Here is a 20,998-nt window from a genome sequence, read left to right on the forward strand (position 1 = left end):
CTTTCCAATTTAAAGCAGTACGGTTTGATATAGGGTTTAAATCTGTTGTTTTATCAAATAAACGCCGTAAAATTGAAAACCTTTAATGTGATGTAATAAATTCGCTTTAATGAAATATGTAGAGGTTTGAAAACCTTAATACAGAAAGATCCATTGTACCATAAGGACTACTTTTCACTGATTTTACTATTTCTGCAATGGGAAAAGAGCTGCGGCAATTTTAGAAAATCTCAGCCTGTTCAAGAGACAAGAAAGACATTTTTGGTAAATTTTTAAAATCTTAAATCATTTCTTGGTCTGTATTATTTTCATTGATATGGTGTAGGATTATTTTAACCTTGAGTGAAAATTGAATTCATTAGCATCTTATTGTTAGTGTTAATGGTTTCTGATACAGTGCATTTAGCACTGTTTTATAAACTACAGTACATTACAGATATTCCTGTCCTTAAATGAAACATAGTATATTATTTAGCATTATACAGACCCGTCTCTCAAAGTACTCAAGCAAATGTTCTCTAAGAGCCCTGAGCAATTTTCAGTCTGCTACAGCATAGTGTCAATGACACTAGGAGCTCTCTCATTCTGACTTTGTTTTTTTTTTAACCAGTTACATGAAATACAATATAAATCCCTTGCATTTCATACAATAGTAAACGACTGAAAACAATGTTGTATTTCAATTCAGTACATTAACAGATTGACATGAAACTTAATCTCCACAGCTCCCACTGGTTCTAGGTGGAATCAGGTCAACTGAAAGCCAATAGCTTCAGCATCAGCACAGCTCAGCAGGGGCTACTGGTAAAGGTCTGAAGCTGTACAAGGATAGCAAAAGTGAAAAGATGCCAGGTGGGCATGATTTATGCATGAAGATGTTCTTGCCTTTATTATTAAAATGAGGTGCTGTTCTCCCACTGCAGCAGGCCACAGAGGAGCGCAGAACTAATGACTTGTTACTTAATACTATACGTTATCGCTTTCTTCAGTGGTCTGCCCCTTTGAAAAATATACAGGAGACAAGAGGAAGAAAGGGTTGTTGTCTGCACCCTGACCTGCTAAATTGGGCTTCTGATCCTGCAATTAGTATAACAGTCTTGGCACATTTACTGCATCACATCCTCAATGTACTTAATACTATTTAAGAAAAAATGCAGAGACTTAAGCTAACATAGGTCATTATCAGGCACACTATCAGAAGAATGGTAGACAGAATGTTGGAAGAGAACACATTTAATTCTGTTGTAAAACTTCTGGTTTTGTTGCAGTAGCATAACACTAACAGTACCAAAATTTATGAAAAAATAATTTGGAATGAATCGCAAAGTCAATTTTTTTGTTTACAGGCCTATATTGTGACTTGCATTTTAATTACTTACCAAACTCCAAAAAAGCATGTAAAAGATTCACATATTCCTCAGTTATGTCCTTCAATTATTTACGACTCTGGTTGTAACAAGGTAGGGTATCATCATCATAAACAATAAGAGTTTACTACACTCAAAGATTTTTGCAACAAGCATATCAAAGGAAGTATACAGTATCATGGAAATACTTCTGAAGACTGAAGGCTATAGAACAGACTCCTCCAACCCTGTTCCTCAAGAGTCCCTCTCACCCACGTTGTAAAGGTAAAAATTAAAGCAGTCATTTCTCAAGACCTGGTATGATTCCCATATGATCAGTTAGACAAGCTATTTTTTTAATTAGAGATCTGGGACACAAATCTGAAGACTCTCCAGCCCTTAAGGACTAACTTAATTAATGGTTCAAAAACTTACAAGTGTTCCAAACAAAGAAGAAATGATTGGAGGCGAGGCGAGGCATAGGGAAACAGAATTGGGGTTCTCCAAGACCAAGGCGACCCAAAGTGCACATCAGTACCACAAAGGATGTTAAAAGCATGCATTACGACTTCCATTGAACTCAATCATAAATAACGAAAAAATATATTAGTAATTTATACACAAAATAAGGACATGTCCACAGACATGCAATAATAGTTGCATGGAAGGCTCTGGTGTTTTTTGTATTACAAAGGCAAGCAAGTGCACGAGTGTGAAATGTATTTTTGATGCAAACTATTTTTCCTCCCCAAGTGCTTTTGAAAGAATGATGAAGAGCACTGCATTTTCTTCCAGAACACCAATCATTGCCAGCACACATCTTGTATAATGTATTTTTTTAATGCCCTTTCTCTGCCCTTTTGTTCTTTCAACTGTACAGCACACCGCTTATGTTCCGCAAGGTGAAATAATACGTATTTTACACCCTCTTTACACAGAATAGTGCAAAAAATTCCCCTTTCCTAAAAACGTATGGAAAAAGTAATAAAAAGAATCCTCTGCTGTCATATTACTGTCAGAAAGCACGCGCTACGGATCCCTCCAAATCCAGCACATGCCTTGGTCATTCCCGCAAAGGATTCCAAAGCTATTAGAGGCATTATGCAGAGTACTGTTTTTTACAGTATTATGCTCTCGTGTTGAATCCCTCTTACAAAAATATGTTGGGAGTGCCACACCTCCCCGGTCCTCTGACTAACTAATATACAATAGCAAGGGGGTTCTCACCTCGAGCCGTCATAATCCTGACAGGTGTGGCATTTATTCCATGTTCTAAAGTACAGGATGAGCAATTTCAGGCTTTAAAAGTCAGGGTTGACAACGGAATTGCACCTAAACTACAGGAGATATGACCTCTAGCCAGATCACTTATTCACTCAACGGCACACACATCACTGTGCAAACGCCTCTGTCGCACCGTTCTGCCCTTCTCACTGTCTCAGATTGTCGGATTGTTCTCTTTATGCAGAAAGGATTCTGCTGTGATCTCCTACTTAAATTTTAGCCAATTTATAATGGCTGTTTTTTAAGTGACAGTTATTCCTTGTAGATCCACGTTTTATAGTAAAAAAAAATCACTGTAGCTCAATGTTAGTTATACAAATATGAAAAAAAAGAAATGACAGATTTTATTCATTATAATTAGTAATTGGAATTTCAATTGTGTGAATTTGTACTACCATATGTAAGTATTGTGGTTGTAAATAAAATTAGATTTGATTGGAAAATGTAAATCACAATATTTGGCTGTCTGTGTATGGTTTACATTGTGTTACGATCAAGACCCTTATCAATGTCAATTAAACATCATTTTGTTTTCTTCTCACCGTCATTGAAGTATTGTCATTCTACAGCCTTTAAGCAAATCTAGCTTTTATAGAAACTCCTGATTGTGACCTTAACTATAGGGAGAAGGACTAAACTAGTTCAGTTAAAGTATGGAATCACCAGAAAACTGTTAGACACCACTGTCCATGTGTGAGATCCACTGTCAAATGAAGGGATACAGCTGCCTGTTCATTTGGTCAAAGTGAAACAGAATCAATTGGGTTAAGCGAGCAATCTTTACTTAAGTAAAAAAAGAGCATTTTTCCTACTCCCTAGTCTCATGTCACAACCTTTTAGATAACCATTATTTTAAACAACTTAACTTTGTCATTGTCTACAAAGGAGAATGTTTCTACCTACCGTCAAAAAGAAAATCCAATCAATATTTTCTGTTCAGTGTTTAGATGTAATTATGCTGTGGGGAAAAGTTCAGGCTCTGAGCACAGGGAAAGATGGGAAACAGTAGTCAATGTAAAAAAGGATCTCCATCTGCTGAGGTATCCCATTAAACAGTGAACCGTCACCACAATTACTGTCTTAACAGCAGATAATTGCACATAACCTTTGAAAACCACCACATTCACTAACAAACTTTCTCATTTGTAGCCAAAAACAACTTTTAAAGGCAGCTACTATGTTTAGAATAGTTCAAACATTCTATTTGCTAACCACACAGTAGAAAACAAAGATGTATTCTTTTCTTTTCCTTTCTTTTTGCCTGAGCATAGCACCAATATAATCTTCAGTTTCCTAAATTTCTCCTTTCAGAGCTTATTTCAGCTGAAACGCAGTTGAGCTCGTTCACCTACAGAGCACTTGAGTGCAAAGCGTTTAGTTTTCGCCCCAAGGGAACCGGTCTCAAAATGTCAATAGATTTTATGACTGTGTAACCATTAGCTGACAAGCACACTTACCTTGCTTTCTGCTCCATAGTCACTTTCACTCTGAAGACTGACTCAGCAATTCGAGATACTTAATCATCAGTTAATCCAAGAACACAGGCCTCCAAAAGCAGAGCATTATATATTTATTATACTCCCTATTCCCTTGTTGCTTATTATTCACAACAAATAGTTTAAAGGACTTTTAATTTCCTGTCCTTTAAGGTTCTTGACAAATCCCAAGCCAAGCCAACAGCAACAATGAAGCATCTGATGGAACATTAATCTGCACAAAGGAATGTATGGTTCACAGTGACAGGGAACAGTAAATATGTTGATTCTGCTGTGGGAGTTACATTTTATTGACTTAGAGAAAATGATTAACTTCTCCCATGCACACATGTACTGCAATTCTGTTTTCCCATTTATTACCGTTTTGCAAAACTTAGTGTTGCTTAGCACTGCCCATATTGAAAATACGCATCCACAAACCTCACAGTAATCCAGGCAAAGTTTTCACAAAACAAGAACACAACAGACAGATGTGAGAGACATTCACAGGAATGGGTGACACGACCCTGTTCATGGTAATCTCAGATATTCAAGGTTTGTCTTGACAGTTTTCTTATGTCTGGGTTTATTCCATTGATAGGTTCTCTTTCAATCGAGCTCACTGTCTAAAATTAACTATGGCTCTTTTTTTTTTGTTCGCGGTGATAAAAGGCTCAAAGCCTCAGTCAGAAATATAGTTTTCTATACACAGATAACGCACACAGCAAAGCCAAACAAATTAACAAAAAGAATAAGTACAGTATTGATTTGTCAGTGAATTTAGATTTTTTTAGTCTATAAAATATACCTTTAGTGGCAACGCTGCTCACACTGATTACCCTCTGCAATAGGGATATTGATCAAATGAATGTGTGTATACGGACAAGAATAGAAAGCTGAACTCAGAGTAACAGTGTTACTTTACAGATCTTTACAGGCTCTAGGTTCTTTCCTCTGTTCACCCACAACTATTGCAAATTGTGCGTCTGGTGGAAACAAACTGGCCTGAGCTGCTTCACTTATAGCTACAGAAAGACCAGGAGAAGAAATACAAGTTTTTCTCTAAAAATAGTATTTGCTTTTTATCCATCAAAATGATTGCACAGTATTGTGCAGAAATGTGTACCTGAGGGGGTCCTGGGTTTCAGCAGAGAGCCTCCAGATGTCTGTTTGGCTATGTTTTGAAAAGTGCTGCCATAAGCACTTGGTTTTATGGGGCCTCCCATGTGGTTCAGTTGGTCACTTGAGTCCAGAAGGAGCTCTGCGACACAGGCCTGGATCATGTCACTAGCCGACTGTGACCAGAAACCCACAACTGGCTGGGCACTAACAGCGGTAGGGTGGGAATAGTCAGGCAGGGCTCCCAAGGCAAAGTTGTTTTTTTTAAATGTGCTGCTGTAAACTACTTTTTCTAGCAAATTCCAACTGTTTCAATTTGTTGCCACGCAGGTGTCCAAAGCTGGTCCTGAAGGCAACATGCCAGCAGGCAACGCTTTAAGAATCTGTTGAGCTGCTCTCATGAAACCAATTATTAGTCAAAACCAGCAGTTAAGAACTGAACTGGATAGAAAACGTGTGTTTAACTTGCTGTGTGTTAGCTGGGGTTTAAAGAACACAGACATCTGGTAATCCTACAATCTGAACTTGTGCAAATATATCTATACAAATAGAGTGCCTTGACAAAATATTCAGGTCCTCGTCCTTTTGAAAATTGCACATTTTCAGCCCTGTTTTAGATACTTGAGTGATTCAAACAGGATTTCCTCTAGGATCCGCCTGTACTTTCTCTAGTCCTTGCTTATGAGAAGTATTCTCGGAATATGAAGTTTCACGCTTGATAGTTTGGAAGGTGCTGATGCTTTCTACCAAAACAATTAATCTGTGTCTTGTATAACCACGAGGCCTACTGCCACATGTCCGCAGTATATCTTATATTTAAGATTTAAGATGAGAAGTCTTCAGAAACAGCTTCTCTATGCGTGGCACTCACATATACAGTATAGGCCAGCTTTGCTGCTGGGTCTGGTATTTGGTTAAGGTATGAAAGCAACATGCATTTTGGAAGAACCTTTGGAAACATTTCAAAGCCCTTTTTGCTTCCTAGAGGCATCTCAAAACATTTTCCTACCTGCCTGACTTCTCAGCTTGGAAGGGCTGCCTGCTCTAATTAGGGCCAAGTTGATATGAAGCACATTTCACAACTTAGCAATGGACGTCACCGGACTCAAATGAATAAGCAACCTTCTCATCTGTACCTCTCTAGATACAAATCAGAAGATCCAAATGTCTCATGGTCAATTTATCATTTCATTAAGTAAGTTTTGGATTGAAACTCAGTTTATGAGGGAACTTACAGAGAAAGGTGTACTGTATTTACTATGAAACCACTTTAATTGCTCAAGGATACGAGACCATTATGATAAATCACATTCTAATACTTCTTCTGCACCTGTACTGATTTTCAGTTTCTATAGCAAATGGGTTGAAAATGATGTAATAGAGAATCTTATTTCCTTTAAAAAAACTAAATTACATAATATCATCATTTGATCATTTGATAATATTATTTAGAAGCTCAAACAGCAAAAAATGTGAAAATTTGTGAAGCAGTAAATTCTTCTGCAGAGCACTGTACATACTGTACAGGTGAAGATATATACAGGTAATAAGGCTGACATAATTATGCAGCCTCGGGGATATATTAATGAACCATTGATTCACATAAGAAATTGATGCATTACTGCGGAAACACTTTTCACAATATTAAAATGGCTATGAAAGAGAAGTTTAAAATGTGAAGCCACATGCAAATATTACACTAGTTTTATTGGTTTCAGGGGCATAGTTTTTTCATTGCCCAATGGAATGCTCAAGTTGTAAAATGATTAAAATATTGGTATAAACCAGGTCACATCTGTTCAGCAATGTCTAACTACAGCTCAGAAAAAAGTTGAATAGCTTGCAACATTATAATGCTGCACAGTACTGTGCCCAGCTACAGAATACTCATCTCTGAATTACAGAAATTTAAATACATTTCTTTCAAAAGCACAGAAAAGAGGCTCTTTGAAGTCGCATAATTCAAAAATTTCACAAAAAGACTGGCACACAGCTAAAGCAGCTTCTCTTTCAGTGTGGCATAAAATGCCATTATTAAATTTAAAACATACAGTATGGTCATACCTGAGGGTGTGCTGAGCTCTTCCTCTTGTGAGATAACTAGGAATTCATGTGCATTTTCCACAATTCCTTCAAATTTGACTTTAAAAAAATCTCAAAATAGTTTTAAATAATTTTAAGCAATTGCTTTCTTTAACTGTTTCTTTAACAGTTTGACTAAATCAAGCAGAATTTAAGATGATCAACCCATTTATATGGTCGAACCAATTTATGAAGGACAGCAGTTACAAACATACAGTACATTTAATCAAACCACACGTCAACTACCACAGCAGTACTTAAGATAATAGCACAAAATCTGTGAGGTGCACTTCTAAAGTAGGTTAGGATGTGATGACAACTGCCAAGTTACAAGTCAGTGTGGCATTTCCCGAGACAATAAATGTTATGCTGAATTTGGTAACCAAAATGTGGTCAGGCAGGCATTGTGGCTCATATGGCAAATGAGCATTCCTATACAGTATGTTCAAAGCATTGTCCCTAAAATGATGATAACCCTTCATTAATTTTCTGACTACTATGCTATGCAGCTCAGGGCTCTGGGGGAGCTGGATTCTGTCCCAACAAGCAGCAAACACTTACTCCAAGGCCAGTTTTGACCAGAAGCCTATTAAACGTCCGGTACATGTCTTTGGTCTGTGGGGAGAAACCGGAGCATGCAGAGGAAACCCATACAAACGAACAAACTCCGCGTAGATAGCACTTTAGGAACTGAATAGCCCCAGCTACAGTAAGCAAAGCAGCTAAGCTGAGCACCACCTGAAAATGAACATGTTTGAAGTTAAATGGACAAAAACCCTTTGAACAGGAGCAGTTAGCATAAAAAGCTGCTTTTCACCAGGCAGTTCGATGACCCGGCATGGGTCACTTGAGCACAGCCAGAAGTCATCAGTTTTGGTTTGCCCTTGAAATCTGCCAAATTGTGATTCTGCTGGAAGAGTAACAGTCAGTGGTCACCTTGGTTTACTCAAGAATGCCAACACATCACGTTAACCGAGTGCTAAATAGAATGACACTAAGATTAGAGTTAACTGGTCAAATGTCTTTTTAAAGAGGAATTTGCCTTATAAGCCACCTGACATCAAAGAGAAGGAAACGGCAGTCAAGCAACTATCCTGGTTTAAGGTGGGACTTTATTTTCACATGTGTGATAAAATAACACCATTAAGGTCTGGAGCAGGAACTGTTTGCATGATTTGTAATATTTCTCAGAAAGGCTTATGAGCAGCTGCAGGCAGAAAAAGTATTGTAGCAACAATTCAGGTGCAAAACTGAAAAGGTTTTTCACGTGAAATATTTTTCATTCAATTAGCTGAGCAGCTCATTAAAACATTTTCAAAGGGTTAGTGAAACCCTGGTTGATGTAAAAGCCCAACATCTGCCATAAAATATAATGGCTTTTATACCTCACTATACCTTCTTAGATGAAGCTGCTCTTCTGACTAATGTGGAAACACAAGAAAAACAGTACAGGCTTTTATAAGCTTGGAAGCTTACATCCCAAGTTTTGTTTGCTATTAATTCTAGTACTCTCAGTCAATATCTTTGTGTGCAGTGTCCTATATACTGTTGCCCTAGCTTAGGTTTATACAAGGAAAGGAACCACATATTCAGCATGCGCACAACTGCACAACAACATTCTTGGCCGAGCTGGCTTGCAGTGCACAATTAAGGTATTGCAGATTCCCAGAAGCTGGCAGGCATAGAGACCCAAATCTATGGCACCGTTTCATCTGCTCTTACTGCAACCCCTTCCCTGGTCATATACTGGAAATTAGAGGGAATGTGCATGCAAAAAATAAAGAACATACTAAGTCACAATTAATGAGACCACAGATCATCAGGAAGGCATCAGGAAGGCAGCCTAAAAAAGTACTGACATCCTGACAAGAATGTATTAAGACAAAACGTATTATTCCATTAGTAAAACACTTGACACTTGAAGTCTTTCATAAATAACCAATTTGCAGACGCCCAGTTTCTAATATCTCAACTCGTTAGTCGAACTGAGCCAGTTTCTCTCAAATGCATAGCATCAATAATTAATCTGAAAATCCCAGTTAAACCCGTTTAAATATCGAAGGTTGCACAGGATGAGTAATTCTACAAGCTGTGAGCAGAGCAGTATGAGGTCGTTTCTTTTCCTCTTTCAGCGGCATTCAGAGTTCAGGAAGTGTGGGCTAGAAAACACAAAAGCCATTGCATTCCACAGCTGAGGTGTGCCTGAAATCTCACAGGATTACCACTGCTCTGCTCTGGGAACTACAGCCTTCTGAAACAAAGTTCAAAACCGCACTGAGGACAGTTGTTAGAAAAAGAGCTTAGAGCACTGCACCTGTCAGCCACTGCCCAGCGTACTAATAACACAGTTTCATCTTCAAAAATAATCATTAGGAATCACACTGGGTGTAAAACAATGCAAAAAGGAAGGGAGGGGAGGAACACTACACAATACTCAGACAGCAGGGAAGGGAACTGTAACCTTTGGAATGAAAGATCTATAACATTTTGTACATTGCCAGTACTGAGAAACCAATAATAAAAAAACAGCAACATGCACTGTATCTTTATATACTGTAGTAAAGACCTAATCCAGGGTTTAGTGTAAAGATATCACCACAACAAAGGAATGAATACTAAAATCTAGCATACATGGACCTCACATTGTCAGTCAATGTCCTGCTGCCTTTTGGGCAGATACAACCTTCAGAGAACAGCACTTACAATAATAAGAAAATAAACTCATCCATTCAATTCATTTAATCTATGGCATATGTGAATTATCTGAATGGTTTACTAGACAGGATCAGCAGTATTGTCCTTTGAATGCCATTCATACTTTAGATTAGGTCTAAAATCAGATATTGTAACAACCATAAGCCTCAGCAGGATTCGGTCAGGGAAATCATTCGAGAAATGTACGTAAAACTGAATGTCAAATACACACCTGTATGGCACATCGTAGAAAGGATGTCCTGGGTGAGGTAAGTGGTTTGAATAGCCAGGCTGGCTCCACATGTTTGCTGCAGACGAGCACCGAAAACAGGAGTTTCATTTAAACAGGTCCCAGCTCCCTCCCTCACGCGCCAGGGCCAGTGGCAGCGCAGCACACACACACCTGCTCTGATTGTGTTACAGCGACCATCCCGCTTTCACTGAAGAACGGCAGGAGAGAAACCTTCACACAAAGCTGGTAAATCCACCCACAACAAAAAGGGACGACTGCTTCTCTCTCTTTTGTGTCTTTCAACAGTTCTCCAAGTCGCCACCCTCATGACATCGCACCCTGACACAATGTCAGTCGCCACATCGGACGTCTTCCCTCGCGGGCGGCCGCTTGTGCTCTGGCCTTCAGGCAGGGCTGGAGATGCTTCTCTCCCTCTCTGCTGCTCTGAGAGGAGACGCAGCGCTGGAGAGAGACCTTCTGCCTCAAACAGCAGCTCTGGCAGCCTGCCAGCAGCCTGCGAGTGCGATTGCAAGTGCTGCAAATCCCTCCTATCAGCTAATGAAGATCAAGACTGCAGGTGAAGGATGATTTCAAACCCAGGAAGAAGCTTCCCAAGAGAGCCCACAAAGTACAAGTGACCTCTATGCTCCACTCGCCGTGTATTTAAAATTATTTTCACTCTGCACCAAGAAGAGAAATGTATTGCCTGCTATTCCAGCAGTCGTTGCTCCATTCAAACATCTTTAGGATTCTTTGTTTCACATGTAGGTAGTGTTTCTTTATACGTTTACAGTACTGCACTAAAGCTCGTTTAAAGGAAACATCCCTTATCCTGAAAAAAATCCCTTTTTACACTTGGCAAATAAATTCAAATTCCCCAACTTTCATTTCATTGTCAAATAAAGCAATTCTGCTTTATTTGAATGGACTTGAAGCACTTCTGTTTTTTGCAACACATTTTAGGCTGCTTTACAGTATTCCTGGAAATCATAATTGTTTATGCTGTATCTCAGCTTGCTCAGATTCTGTAAATTCATGACAGGACAATTAATCAATGCAAAAATGTAGCTTTTACATTTGGAACATTTAGCACACTGCGGTTTTAATCAATTCAAAAAGTACTGAAAACACAGCATGTTAGCAACTGAATACAGTAAACAACCCTCTGTGGATTTAAGGTAGTAGTAAGCATGAGTCAACTGCAATGTTATTTAATCAGTGCTTAACAGCCATAAATAGACCGCTACATATGTCGGGAGTTAACGTATGTCTTGAACCATTACAAGCCTATGTGCCTGCCACCCAGCTGTGTGAAACACTCACTGAGAATAAATACACAGCTATATACAGACTGCAGAAAGAGACAGACGGTTTCTTCACCACCAATTAGGCTTTTAGCTGCAGTCCATCCCACTTACTGAGTTTTAACTGATGTTAATCGCCATGTCAAGCCAGTTTCACTTTAAATAAAGCCTCACTCAAGAACCGTGCAAAGAGAAAGACTGCTGCCTAAAGCTTGCATTCCCCTAACCAGGTTCTGCTGGGTATTATCAAGGTTTCTCATTACTTTTGTCCCTGTTTATTTGGAAAAGTCACAAGGATCGGCATCTGTTGTAAAGAGCTAATGTGTCCTGAATCTCATCAAAATACATGAAGAGTCCAATTTTGGTATTAAAAAGTCTCCTCATTAAAAAATGGATAAAGTCCCATTTTTTTTCTAGGACACCTGCTACCTTCCTACTTGTTTTTAAGAAACAATATTTGTAACCTTTCAGCTTCTCTTTTGTCCCCAGTGCAGACCTACTCTGTATACCCTTCCCCTTATGGATTTAACCAAAGAACATGACAAGGAAAAGTGACACTTTCTGGATTTATTTTTACAAATCAACACCTTTTCGCAGGGTGTCTTTTTAAAGATTTTTTCTTTCGTATAACACAGCAGTATAACCAGTTGCAATTTTGCAGTAACAATTGTGTCCTACTGCATACTGTACATGTTGAAGGTGATTTTTGATATTTTAGGAAAGTCCCAAAACTAGAAATACCCTGCAGGATGCTTTTTTAAAGTCATGGTTATGACAAGGTTTCCTCATCTCTGCTGCTTGGTACTAGATACAGAACAATATTCTCAAAGGCCTCCATTAGAGCAGTAGTGCATATCTTCACTTAATAAAGTGGTACCGAGGTGTGAGCTTAAAATGTCAGTAAACTCAAATCTGTTTCAGAACACAGCAAGGAGTTATAAAAGAGCAGCTGAATTTGAGCAGCAAAAATAGCCTTCAATAACCTTCCAGATGAGGGCAACAGTTTGCTTTTAATAATCGATTCTTACTTTACCAACAAATGAAGGATGTTTAATGTTTGTGGTTATCATTGCAAGGCTTTTTAGATTTAATAGAAATTTGCTTAAAAAGCTTAGATGTAAATGTTTCTCTTCAGATAGTGAGACCTGACGAAAAAATAAGAATTCATCTAAATGCTAATACCTAGATTTCTTCATACTATGTAGCTGTTTTAATGTGTAACTGTGACCAGTCATGGCACCAAAAGAACTGGAGAGCTAAATATTCCAGTCTGTGACCATAAGATCTTTTCATCCCAAAGAATCCAAAAATGCATTAAATACGCTGCTATGTCCCAATAGTCAGGATCTGTTTCTGATGTCTCATTCAATCTGTGGCTTCACATAATTGTATCATAGAGGCCATGAGATGACTTGGTAGCTATGTGGTTAACAGCCACACACAAAAAGATAACCATGTATCATATCTGTTTATTTATCATTTCATCCATCTGTATACCACATACTTAGTGTCTTGCAAAGGACATTTTCTATTGGGAAAAAAACATGAAAATTTAGAATTAGTAGTATTATATTAATGGCAGTATGTATACAATCTGTTAAATGACAAATTCCTAATGCAATAATAATGAGTAGGGTCCTGTTGAGATTCTCATATACATATTTGTCAGATTTACCATGTGGATTCAAACACTTCGATTAATATCATGAAACTTAATGGAAATCATTTGTCAGTGACACTGTCTTTATCTTTTCAAGTTAACAGTGTCACAGAAGGCTGAAGGGCGGAAAAGAATCATCAGAATGGGTTTTTGTCAGGCTTCATTTTCACCTTCCACTGTCTCGAACAATGTTAACACGTACGGGAAGAAAAGAATGGCACTGCAAACAAAACAGCTCAAAATATGCGATTCAGATTTTCAAAAGAGAATTAATAGCTTTTTCATATTCGAGGCAGCATTAGCAAATTTCTTTAGCATTTTTAATAACAAAACCTCACTTACATGGCTATACCATACGAATATAAAGCTTACACCTAATGCTGGTATTAATTATTATTTATTGATCCTGTTTCCTGAAGGATCATCGTTCTTTTTATCTGACAGCATGCTGCTATGGTTTCAGTGCAGAATGTATCTTAATACACCAAAGTGTTCCAAAATGACCTTTTATTTTATTATGATTTATTACTAACGAACCTAAATTTTGAATTAGGGTTCTGACTTTTCATGAGTTGAGTTCTACAAAACATCCTTCCAGTAACAGTACTTTATTATTAAGTATTAATAACAGTTCTTAATAATTCTTTATTATAAAGCTCAAAATTTGTACAAAATAAATTTCAGAAGGTGCTACAAACATGATCCTTGCTGGATCATCATGTCATTTCATCAACCAACATTAGCTAGAAAATTATAAACCAACTTAACAATATAATTACACATGATAAATTACAAAATGGGAGTACTGTAGTTTCCGGATTTCATTCCTTTCAGACATTACACAGTTTCCCAGTACCCAAAATCTGGGTGGTCTATGACACTACAAGAAGGTGTGGTGTTCAGAGAGAAGAAAATACAGCTTAATTGTTCCCTCATCATTTCTGACGCTAACAGCTCTGTAGAGACTCTTCAAGATTCTCAGGGTACCTTTCAGAACCTTGTAAAGATTCCTTCTGTATAAACTAGTCAGGTACTCTGTATCACACAATACATGATAAGATGAACACAGGTTTTATCACTATAACCATCAATCAAAGGGTGAAACAGATCTAGCCGGTGATCCAAAATGCATTTTTTTTAACTAATGAACTATTTTAAAATGAGGTGACTGTTAAACACCCTTCATTTTGCTGCAGACAACAAGCATCAAGAAACATGATCTCTAATTCAATGTTTTAGTTCTAGAGTTTATGTGTTCTTCCCAAACATGAAAGTAAACATAAGACCATCTCTATCACACACTATTGAAACACACAATATTTTACCTTTCTTTAAGTTAAGTATTACTTGGGCTGGGTCAATAGCATTTAAACAAATTTAAATTGAATATGATAAGACATTCTGAGCATCTTTAAAAAAAAGTTTTTTTAAATAATGCCAAACTTCTTTTTATACAAAAGTATGCAGTGCAATCTTATCAGTCTTTGCTGGTAGTAAACACTTACATTTCTAAACTTGACTAACTGATGATGATACAGATGCATACCAGACCTTGTGCTTCTACACTGCTGATAAGCACAGAACAAAAATTCTAGCTGTCCTTGGAACGAACATTCATTCACATCTGGTTAACATCCAGTTAAAAATAAAAACACCGCTTGACAAAATGTTTCTGGCACAACCATCTTTTACCCCCTAAGAATGGCGAGTGACTGAAAAGGACAGATTTAAGGTCAGAGCTGAGAAATTGAATTTGAAATCCAAGCAAAGTCTGTAGCCGATCACAAAACACTGCATCAGCAATATATTTCAGAAAAAGAAAAAGAAAGTGCAGCATCTTTGATTACAATTCCTTAGACAGCTAAACATCTTGACACATTACTGGAACTAAGAAAATGTATGCCTGTCTTGGATAATAGTACACAAAAAATCACTCAATCAATTGATATAGCAATTTAAGATCAAAATGGAAAATATTTCACTACTCAAAAGACAAAAATCTGTAAACTCTTTTTTCGATAAATTACAGGAAGCTCAACAATACAGCTTTGGGATCAATACATTCATTATTCTTGAATGAATGTTTCACATGATTAATGTTGGCTGAACCCATAGAATCATAAATAGTAACAAAATGACTTAACTACATCAAAGACTTGAATACTGTTGCTATAAAACTTTCAAATAAAAATGTGCAAACCGCTCTATACAGTATATTCCTTGCTATATATTTGGTATTTAACAAATACATTCTTAAACATATCAGTATATACAACGCCTTGAAGTCAGAACATTTACCAGAGTAACCAAAAATCTCACAGCAGCAAGAACATTTTAGCATGCAATCCACATTACAAAATACAGCACCAATAATGTAAGAACAAAGGAGGTGGATACTAAAGACAAATAAAAGCTCTGAAACCTCATAAAGTTGTTTTCTTTGTTAGATCATGACTTAATATTACTTCTTACCTGTGTTCCAAGCCCCTTGTCCAGTCTTTCACTTAATAATGTCTTTGGTTTCTTCCAGGTTCTCTACGCGTCCACACAAAAAGCACCTGGTGTACCATTACAATATACCTGAGTGCAGGCAGTGGGAGCTTTTCTACTGCACTATTTTGCTATTAAATCGGCTACAGCTCTGGGTTATGCGACAGACTTCACAGAGTTCAACTGGCAGCTCTAACCTAGCTCCCTGGAAAATCCACACTTGGGCTGCTGTGGTATGTTGCTGAAGTTGGATGCCAACAGCTCTGCCTTGTGAGCCAAAAATATCTTTTACATGAACTATGTTCAATGCCTGCAAAGAAACAAACAGCCAAACAAACTGTTTTATTAAAGGCCCATAGGCCTGTGTTTAATTTGTAGAGCTCCATCACATTTCACACAAAGGATAGAAGCAACAACCCACCCCTATTTCACTAATGCTATAAATTATAAATTGAGTCCATCTCGCAATTACAACTCACTTAATTTTACCCTATTACATACTCTGGCAATCTTGGTGAAACTCAATCTTTGATAGAACTTCTAACTGTAACTGGAGTGTTTTTTCAACTATCCTACTTTGTTGGCAATTGTTTTGAGAAAAAAAAACATTTAGAGACTCAGAACTCATATTCAAGCACTGCAAAAGTTGTCTAAAAATCCGTCTTTTTCCTCGTCTTTTTACAACTGAATTGTTGTTTCATCACAGACACTGATGTAGTCTAATCCTCTAGCATTAAAGATTACAGAATTCTTCGCATTCGAATGAAAAACTAGGGTTTGAGAGTCAAAAAATCTGGACTTTTATTTAAAAAATGTGGATGCATTTCAAGTACTGCTAGGAACACAGATATAATCGTAACTTTGTATTTTCATTGTTTTTTTTTTTACAATTTAGTTTACAATTTTGCAATCTTAGTCCTTTAACTGTGCCTAAAACCGCACACCATTTTCTTGCATAGCATTGTTGCTGCTGCATTAAAATTTGTTCTTGTCGTTGGAGAACAGTAAGCAACCATGGCTTCCTACTACAAATATCCTTTGCATCGAACATATACCATTACTCAAATTACAACACAGGCACTGCCGTCTTGACATCTTGAAATATGCCATAATGAATCAGCATTTAGAACCACCTTTACTAGACAACATTATCAGATCTGCTGCATCTTTACATTTTCAGACAGGGCAACACTTGAATTGAAACAGAAACGTGCAAGATGATTACAGCAAGGCCACTCAGCCCACAGGCAGAGAGTGACTTAAAATCCATTTTCCACGTAATCTTTCTTCCATTAAGTCATTTTGCACAAAGACAAGGATAGGTCCGAAATGATTACTGTTCCAATATGCTGTTGTTCTCGAACAATGAAAATAATATGAAATACTTCAGAGGAAAAAAAACAGAAAAGGTAAATCCCAATGTATCAGGGATCACTGTGCTAAGATTAACATTAAAGACAAAGTCTTGTTTTGCAGTTGTTAAACAAAAGACAATTCATTCTATAGTTTTTATGAATAATGTTTATCTTTCGTGAATGTTAAACACTTATAATTAAAATCTTGTATAGAATTTTTGAAATGCCAAAATGTGTGAAATCGTACTAAATCCATCAATCACAATTTGGACAGATATAATTCATTTTCATGTTCTGCGTCAAATATATCTACAGTCTCTTCTGTGATCAGAGGTTCATAGGAATGAAGGCAAGAATGGAAATCTAAAGGTTATTTATTGTTTAAATGTAAAACTAATTCAACCACAAGTAATAAATGGCAAATTCATATTACCAAGATTATATGAATTGTGCCCTGAAAATGACAAGATTTTAAGCACATCTATGTGGAAACATGCCCTTTTCATTAAAGAACATTTGTTGTCTCTAACAAAGGACAATGTAAGAACAAATGGAAAAGTAGATTTCAATTAGAGTCACATCCATTAGAATCCATCAAACCCATTGAGGAGGAAAGTTTCTTGAGATATTAGACCAGAAAACTGCATAATTTAACACACCTCTGACATAAATAAGCAAGAGAACTGCGAGCTCAAATAATGCGAAAATGTCAGAAGTCAGCATACAGAAATATATCAATTCTGGAATGATCCAAAAGGACAATGTCCAAGTTAAAGAGTCAATAGCAATCCCTGGTGGGAGAATTGTGCAACTGCGGCTCTCTCTTTCAAAATCAACAGGCATTGTTGGGCAAAGGCTCAACAGCAACAAGGGCAAAGATGCCAGCACACACTTGGCAGCAAGCACAAGCCATTAGGACACTACTGCAGAATTGTTTGCTGCTTGAAAATATGTATATTTTTTATTTATGTAAAAAAAAAACACAATATCCCAAAGTTTAAAATGTGAATAACTTTCACCTCTAATTAGTCTTCCCCTAGTGTACCAAACGAATAACCTTGACAAGAACTAATATTGTTGGCCCTAAAAGCAAAGCTTAGGCAAGCTTCATAGGGTTGTTTTGCTACTGTAAATTTAATTGATCCATAGCACTATTACTGGTAGTCTCTCCCACAACAAATAAGTCATACAGCTCACATATGGAAAGACTTGGTCCTGGTAAAACAGGCAAACTATTACAGGAGTATCTGTCACTGGAAAGGCCAAAAGTGATATATTCTAATTAAGTTGATGCTTGTCCCTGTACTGCATAAAGAACTGAATTTAATTGATTCAATTTTAGACTCTCATATAAAACCAACCAGGCCAAGCTCAGCACAGAGCTCGGCCAATATACACTCAGCTCTAGTGCCAGTTATTTTAACTTTATCCGAATCTAGGTGCCTGATATGAATTAATGGTAGAGGCCCTCATACAGGATCTTGTGGTACTCCACTTATTCATCCCCACTGCGATAATTCTAGTCTCTATATCCATTACATGTAAGGTTATAACACTTAAATGAAAGGATTTAGAGCACCTTCTTATGGATGGTTTACATTACAGAGTATGTACAACATAAACAAGAAAGTGCGTGCAATTGTGGTTTCTACATAATTGGATCCCGTTCACTTTGATTCAGTGATGCCTGTGGCTGCACAGCCATGATCCATCAGTCAATAATTTGGTGTAGAGCTACACATCTACTGAGAAGAGCAAATTGGAGCCTACATTTGTCTGTATAATCCTTTGTGTTAATATTACCTTTAGCTCAGAGGCAATATTAAAAATAATAAATATACTGATTTTACGTACAAGAAAAAAAGTTATTAAATTATACTTAGGCCTTGCACTTTAAAGCAATTACTAATTGAAAGCATAATGGTATGAATACAATACTGTTTTAAAATTAATACAAAAATGAAAACAATTTAATCAGGAAAACAAAAATAAGTCCCCACAATAATATCAGTTAAACCAACAGTAAAAAATGCTGGGCACTGTTTCTTCATTTCTTGTCTATTTACTTACGGAGCCAGAAAAATCCATACAATGTTTATTGTACTTGCATACCTATTTTATCTTCAAGTGGTCCCCAGTGTTGAGTTATTCCTTGAGATCTGACCAGTACTAAAGTAAACTCCTAAGCCACCGAGTGTGACAAATTGAAAACACTCTAACATAGTCCTTACTTACCTGAAAACATTTTGCCAATGTAAGTATTTTTCTAAGCATTTGGTGGTTAACCACTAGACATCATTATTTCCTGAAGCAGGATATGAAAAATATTTTCAGGCCACTGAAAACCCCTTGAGTGTTATGACACATGCATCTGCCAAAGATAATGGCATTTGGAGCCAGAACTGGAACTCTTGATTTGCACTAATAAAGTAATAAAATTTCACTGTACTTGCAGCAGATAAACCCTTAAAAACCACTTTTGCCAAACGGCCACATGACTCACATTCCATTGCCTTTCTGATAATGAGACCATGACAAAGCTAATTAAAGGAACACTATTTAAACCTGCTAACTGGAAACGGAAGCAGAAACAGCAAGGAAGTGCATTTAAAATTAACCTTAATTGGGCTGAATCTGGGTTCCAAAGCTAGTATTTGAAACTGAAATGGGTGAGTTATCACTGATTTTTCATCAATGTTATTTATACACTGCTGTGACCGAGTAAAACAAGATGCAGTGACATAAAAATAACACAGGGCACCTCTCTAGGCTGCTGGTGCAAGTGTGATTTAATGAGCAAGCCACATGTTTTACAAGAGTCTAATAGAGGTAGCAACTGTGTTGCAGAACATACTCAGATATTCAGTGATCAAGCCATGCAAGCAGCATAATTCTGGACAAGCTGGAGTCGGCAGGTATTTGCACACAAAAAAAAAGACACTCCTGCCAAACATTATCCATTGTGATTATTAGAAAGTGAACAATGTGTGGTGGGGCATATCTTCTTTGCTCAATTATCTGCTTACTCCAACACACCTGTTCTTCCTGTTCTTTTCATTTGCGATTCCATTACTTCGATATGGTTGTGAATGTTACATACATCCTTTTCAGCCCTTGTTCTCGCACATTGCCAGAGCAAGCACTCCGAGTCTGCCTATCTTTCGCTCGCATGGCTCCCTTCGCCCCTCTCCTCTAGTCTGACAGACTAGCGGCACCCCCCGTCCTCTCACTTCCAGGGCCTTGTCATTCTGTGCCACTGCTCTGCCGCCGTGGAATAAATTACCCACAGAAAAAAAGAGCTGCCGAGACCCTGAGCACGTTTTCCCACCTGCTCAAGACTCGCCTGTCCAGCCTGTACCTGCTCCCGCTCGGCTTTCAGCGGCATCCTTCAGTAACTCTACCACTTTCTCGCGCTGATGCTTTAAATTCTGTTTGGTAATGCAATTCCTTTGTCGCAAGTGCTTGTAATCATATATATGTATATGCAAGTGCTTGTAATCATATATATGTATAGTTACTTTCAATTAAATCTCAGCAAACAATGCAAAACATGCTATTTAAAGACATCTGCTGAACAATACACCACTGTGTTCATTTTAGACTCTCTGGGAACTACAGAAACATTACCACTTATATAATTGAATGATCTTACATACAGAACACTGACCATGTTTTTTTTTTTAAAAGAGACAGGATGTCTTTCTTTAATATGGTACCAGAATCTATCAAATGTTTTTTTTTAATATGCGCTCTGCTTTATTCAGGGAGGTTGCACAAACTGGAAAAGCAATGTTACTCACTGACAAAATCACAAGCTTGTAGATGCCTGGCAAGCCCCAAGGGTCTGAGGATATACTGGCTCACCTCAAGCAAACCCTGGGGTATCCGATTCACAGACAGCTAATGACACACATCTCAGGCTCAAACTGGTAAGAGCTGAAACATAAAGCTCAACCA

General features: G+C 37.5%; 1 protein-coding gene across 15 annotated transcripts in view; it reads right to left on the reverse strand.

The window, feature by feature from the left end:
* plekha7b (pleckstrin homology domain containing, family A member 7b) overlaps window positions 1–20,998 on the reverse strand; it is a 121,993-nt gene that overhangs the window by 79,462 nt on the left and 21,533 nt on the right. The window contains exon 1 of one of the 15 annotated variants that reach the window (XM_015338134.2): window positions 15,669–15,904. The exons of 12 other annotated variants lie outside the window; for them this stretch is intronic. Coding sequence is in view for 2 of the 3 variants with exons in the window: in XM_015338128.2 (XP_015193614.2) it covers window positions 10,233–10,303 (71 nt within the window). In the remaining variant the exon portion in view is untranslated. Of the gene's footprint in view, window positions 1–4,087; window positions 4,317–10,232; window positions 10,551–15,668; window positions 15,905–20,998 lie in introns of those variants that run through there. 2 more of the 15 variants (XM_015338128.2, XM_015338129.2) reach the window with 2 other exon arrangements.

The sequence above is a fragment of the Lepisosteus oculatus genome, chromosome 21, assembly GCF_040954835.1.
Source record: "Lepisosteus oculatus isolate fLepOcu1 chromosome 21, fLepOcu1.hap2, whole genome shotgun sequence".
Lineage (NCBI taxonomy): Eukaryota > Metazoa > Chordata > Actinopteri > Semionotiformes > Lepisosteidae > Lepisosteus > Lepisosteus oculatus.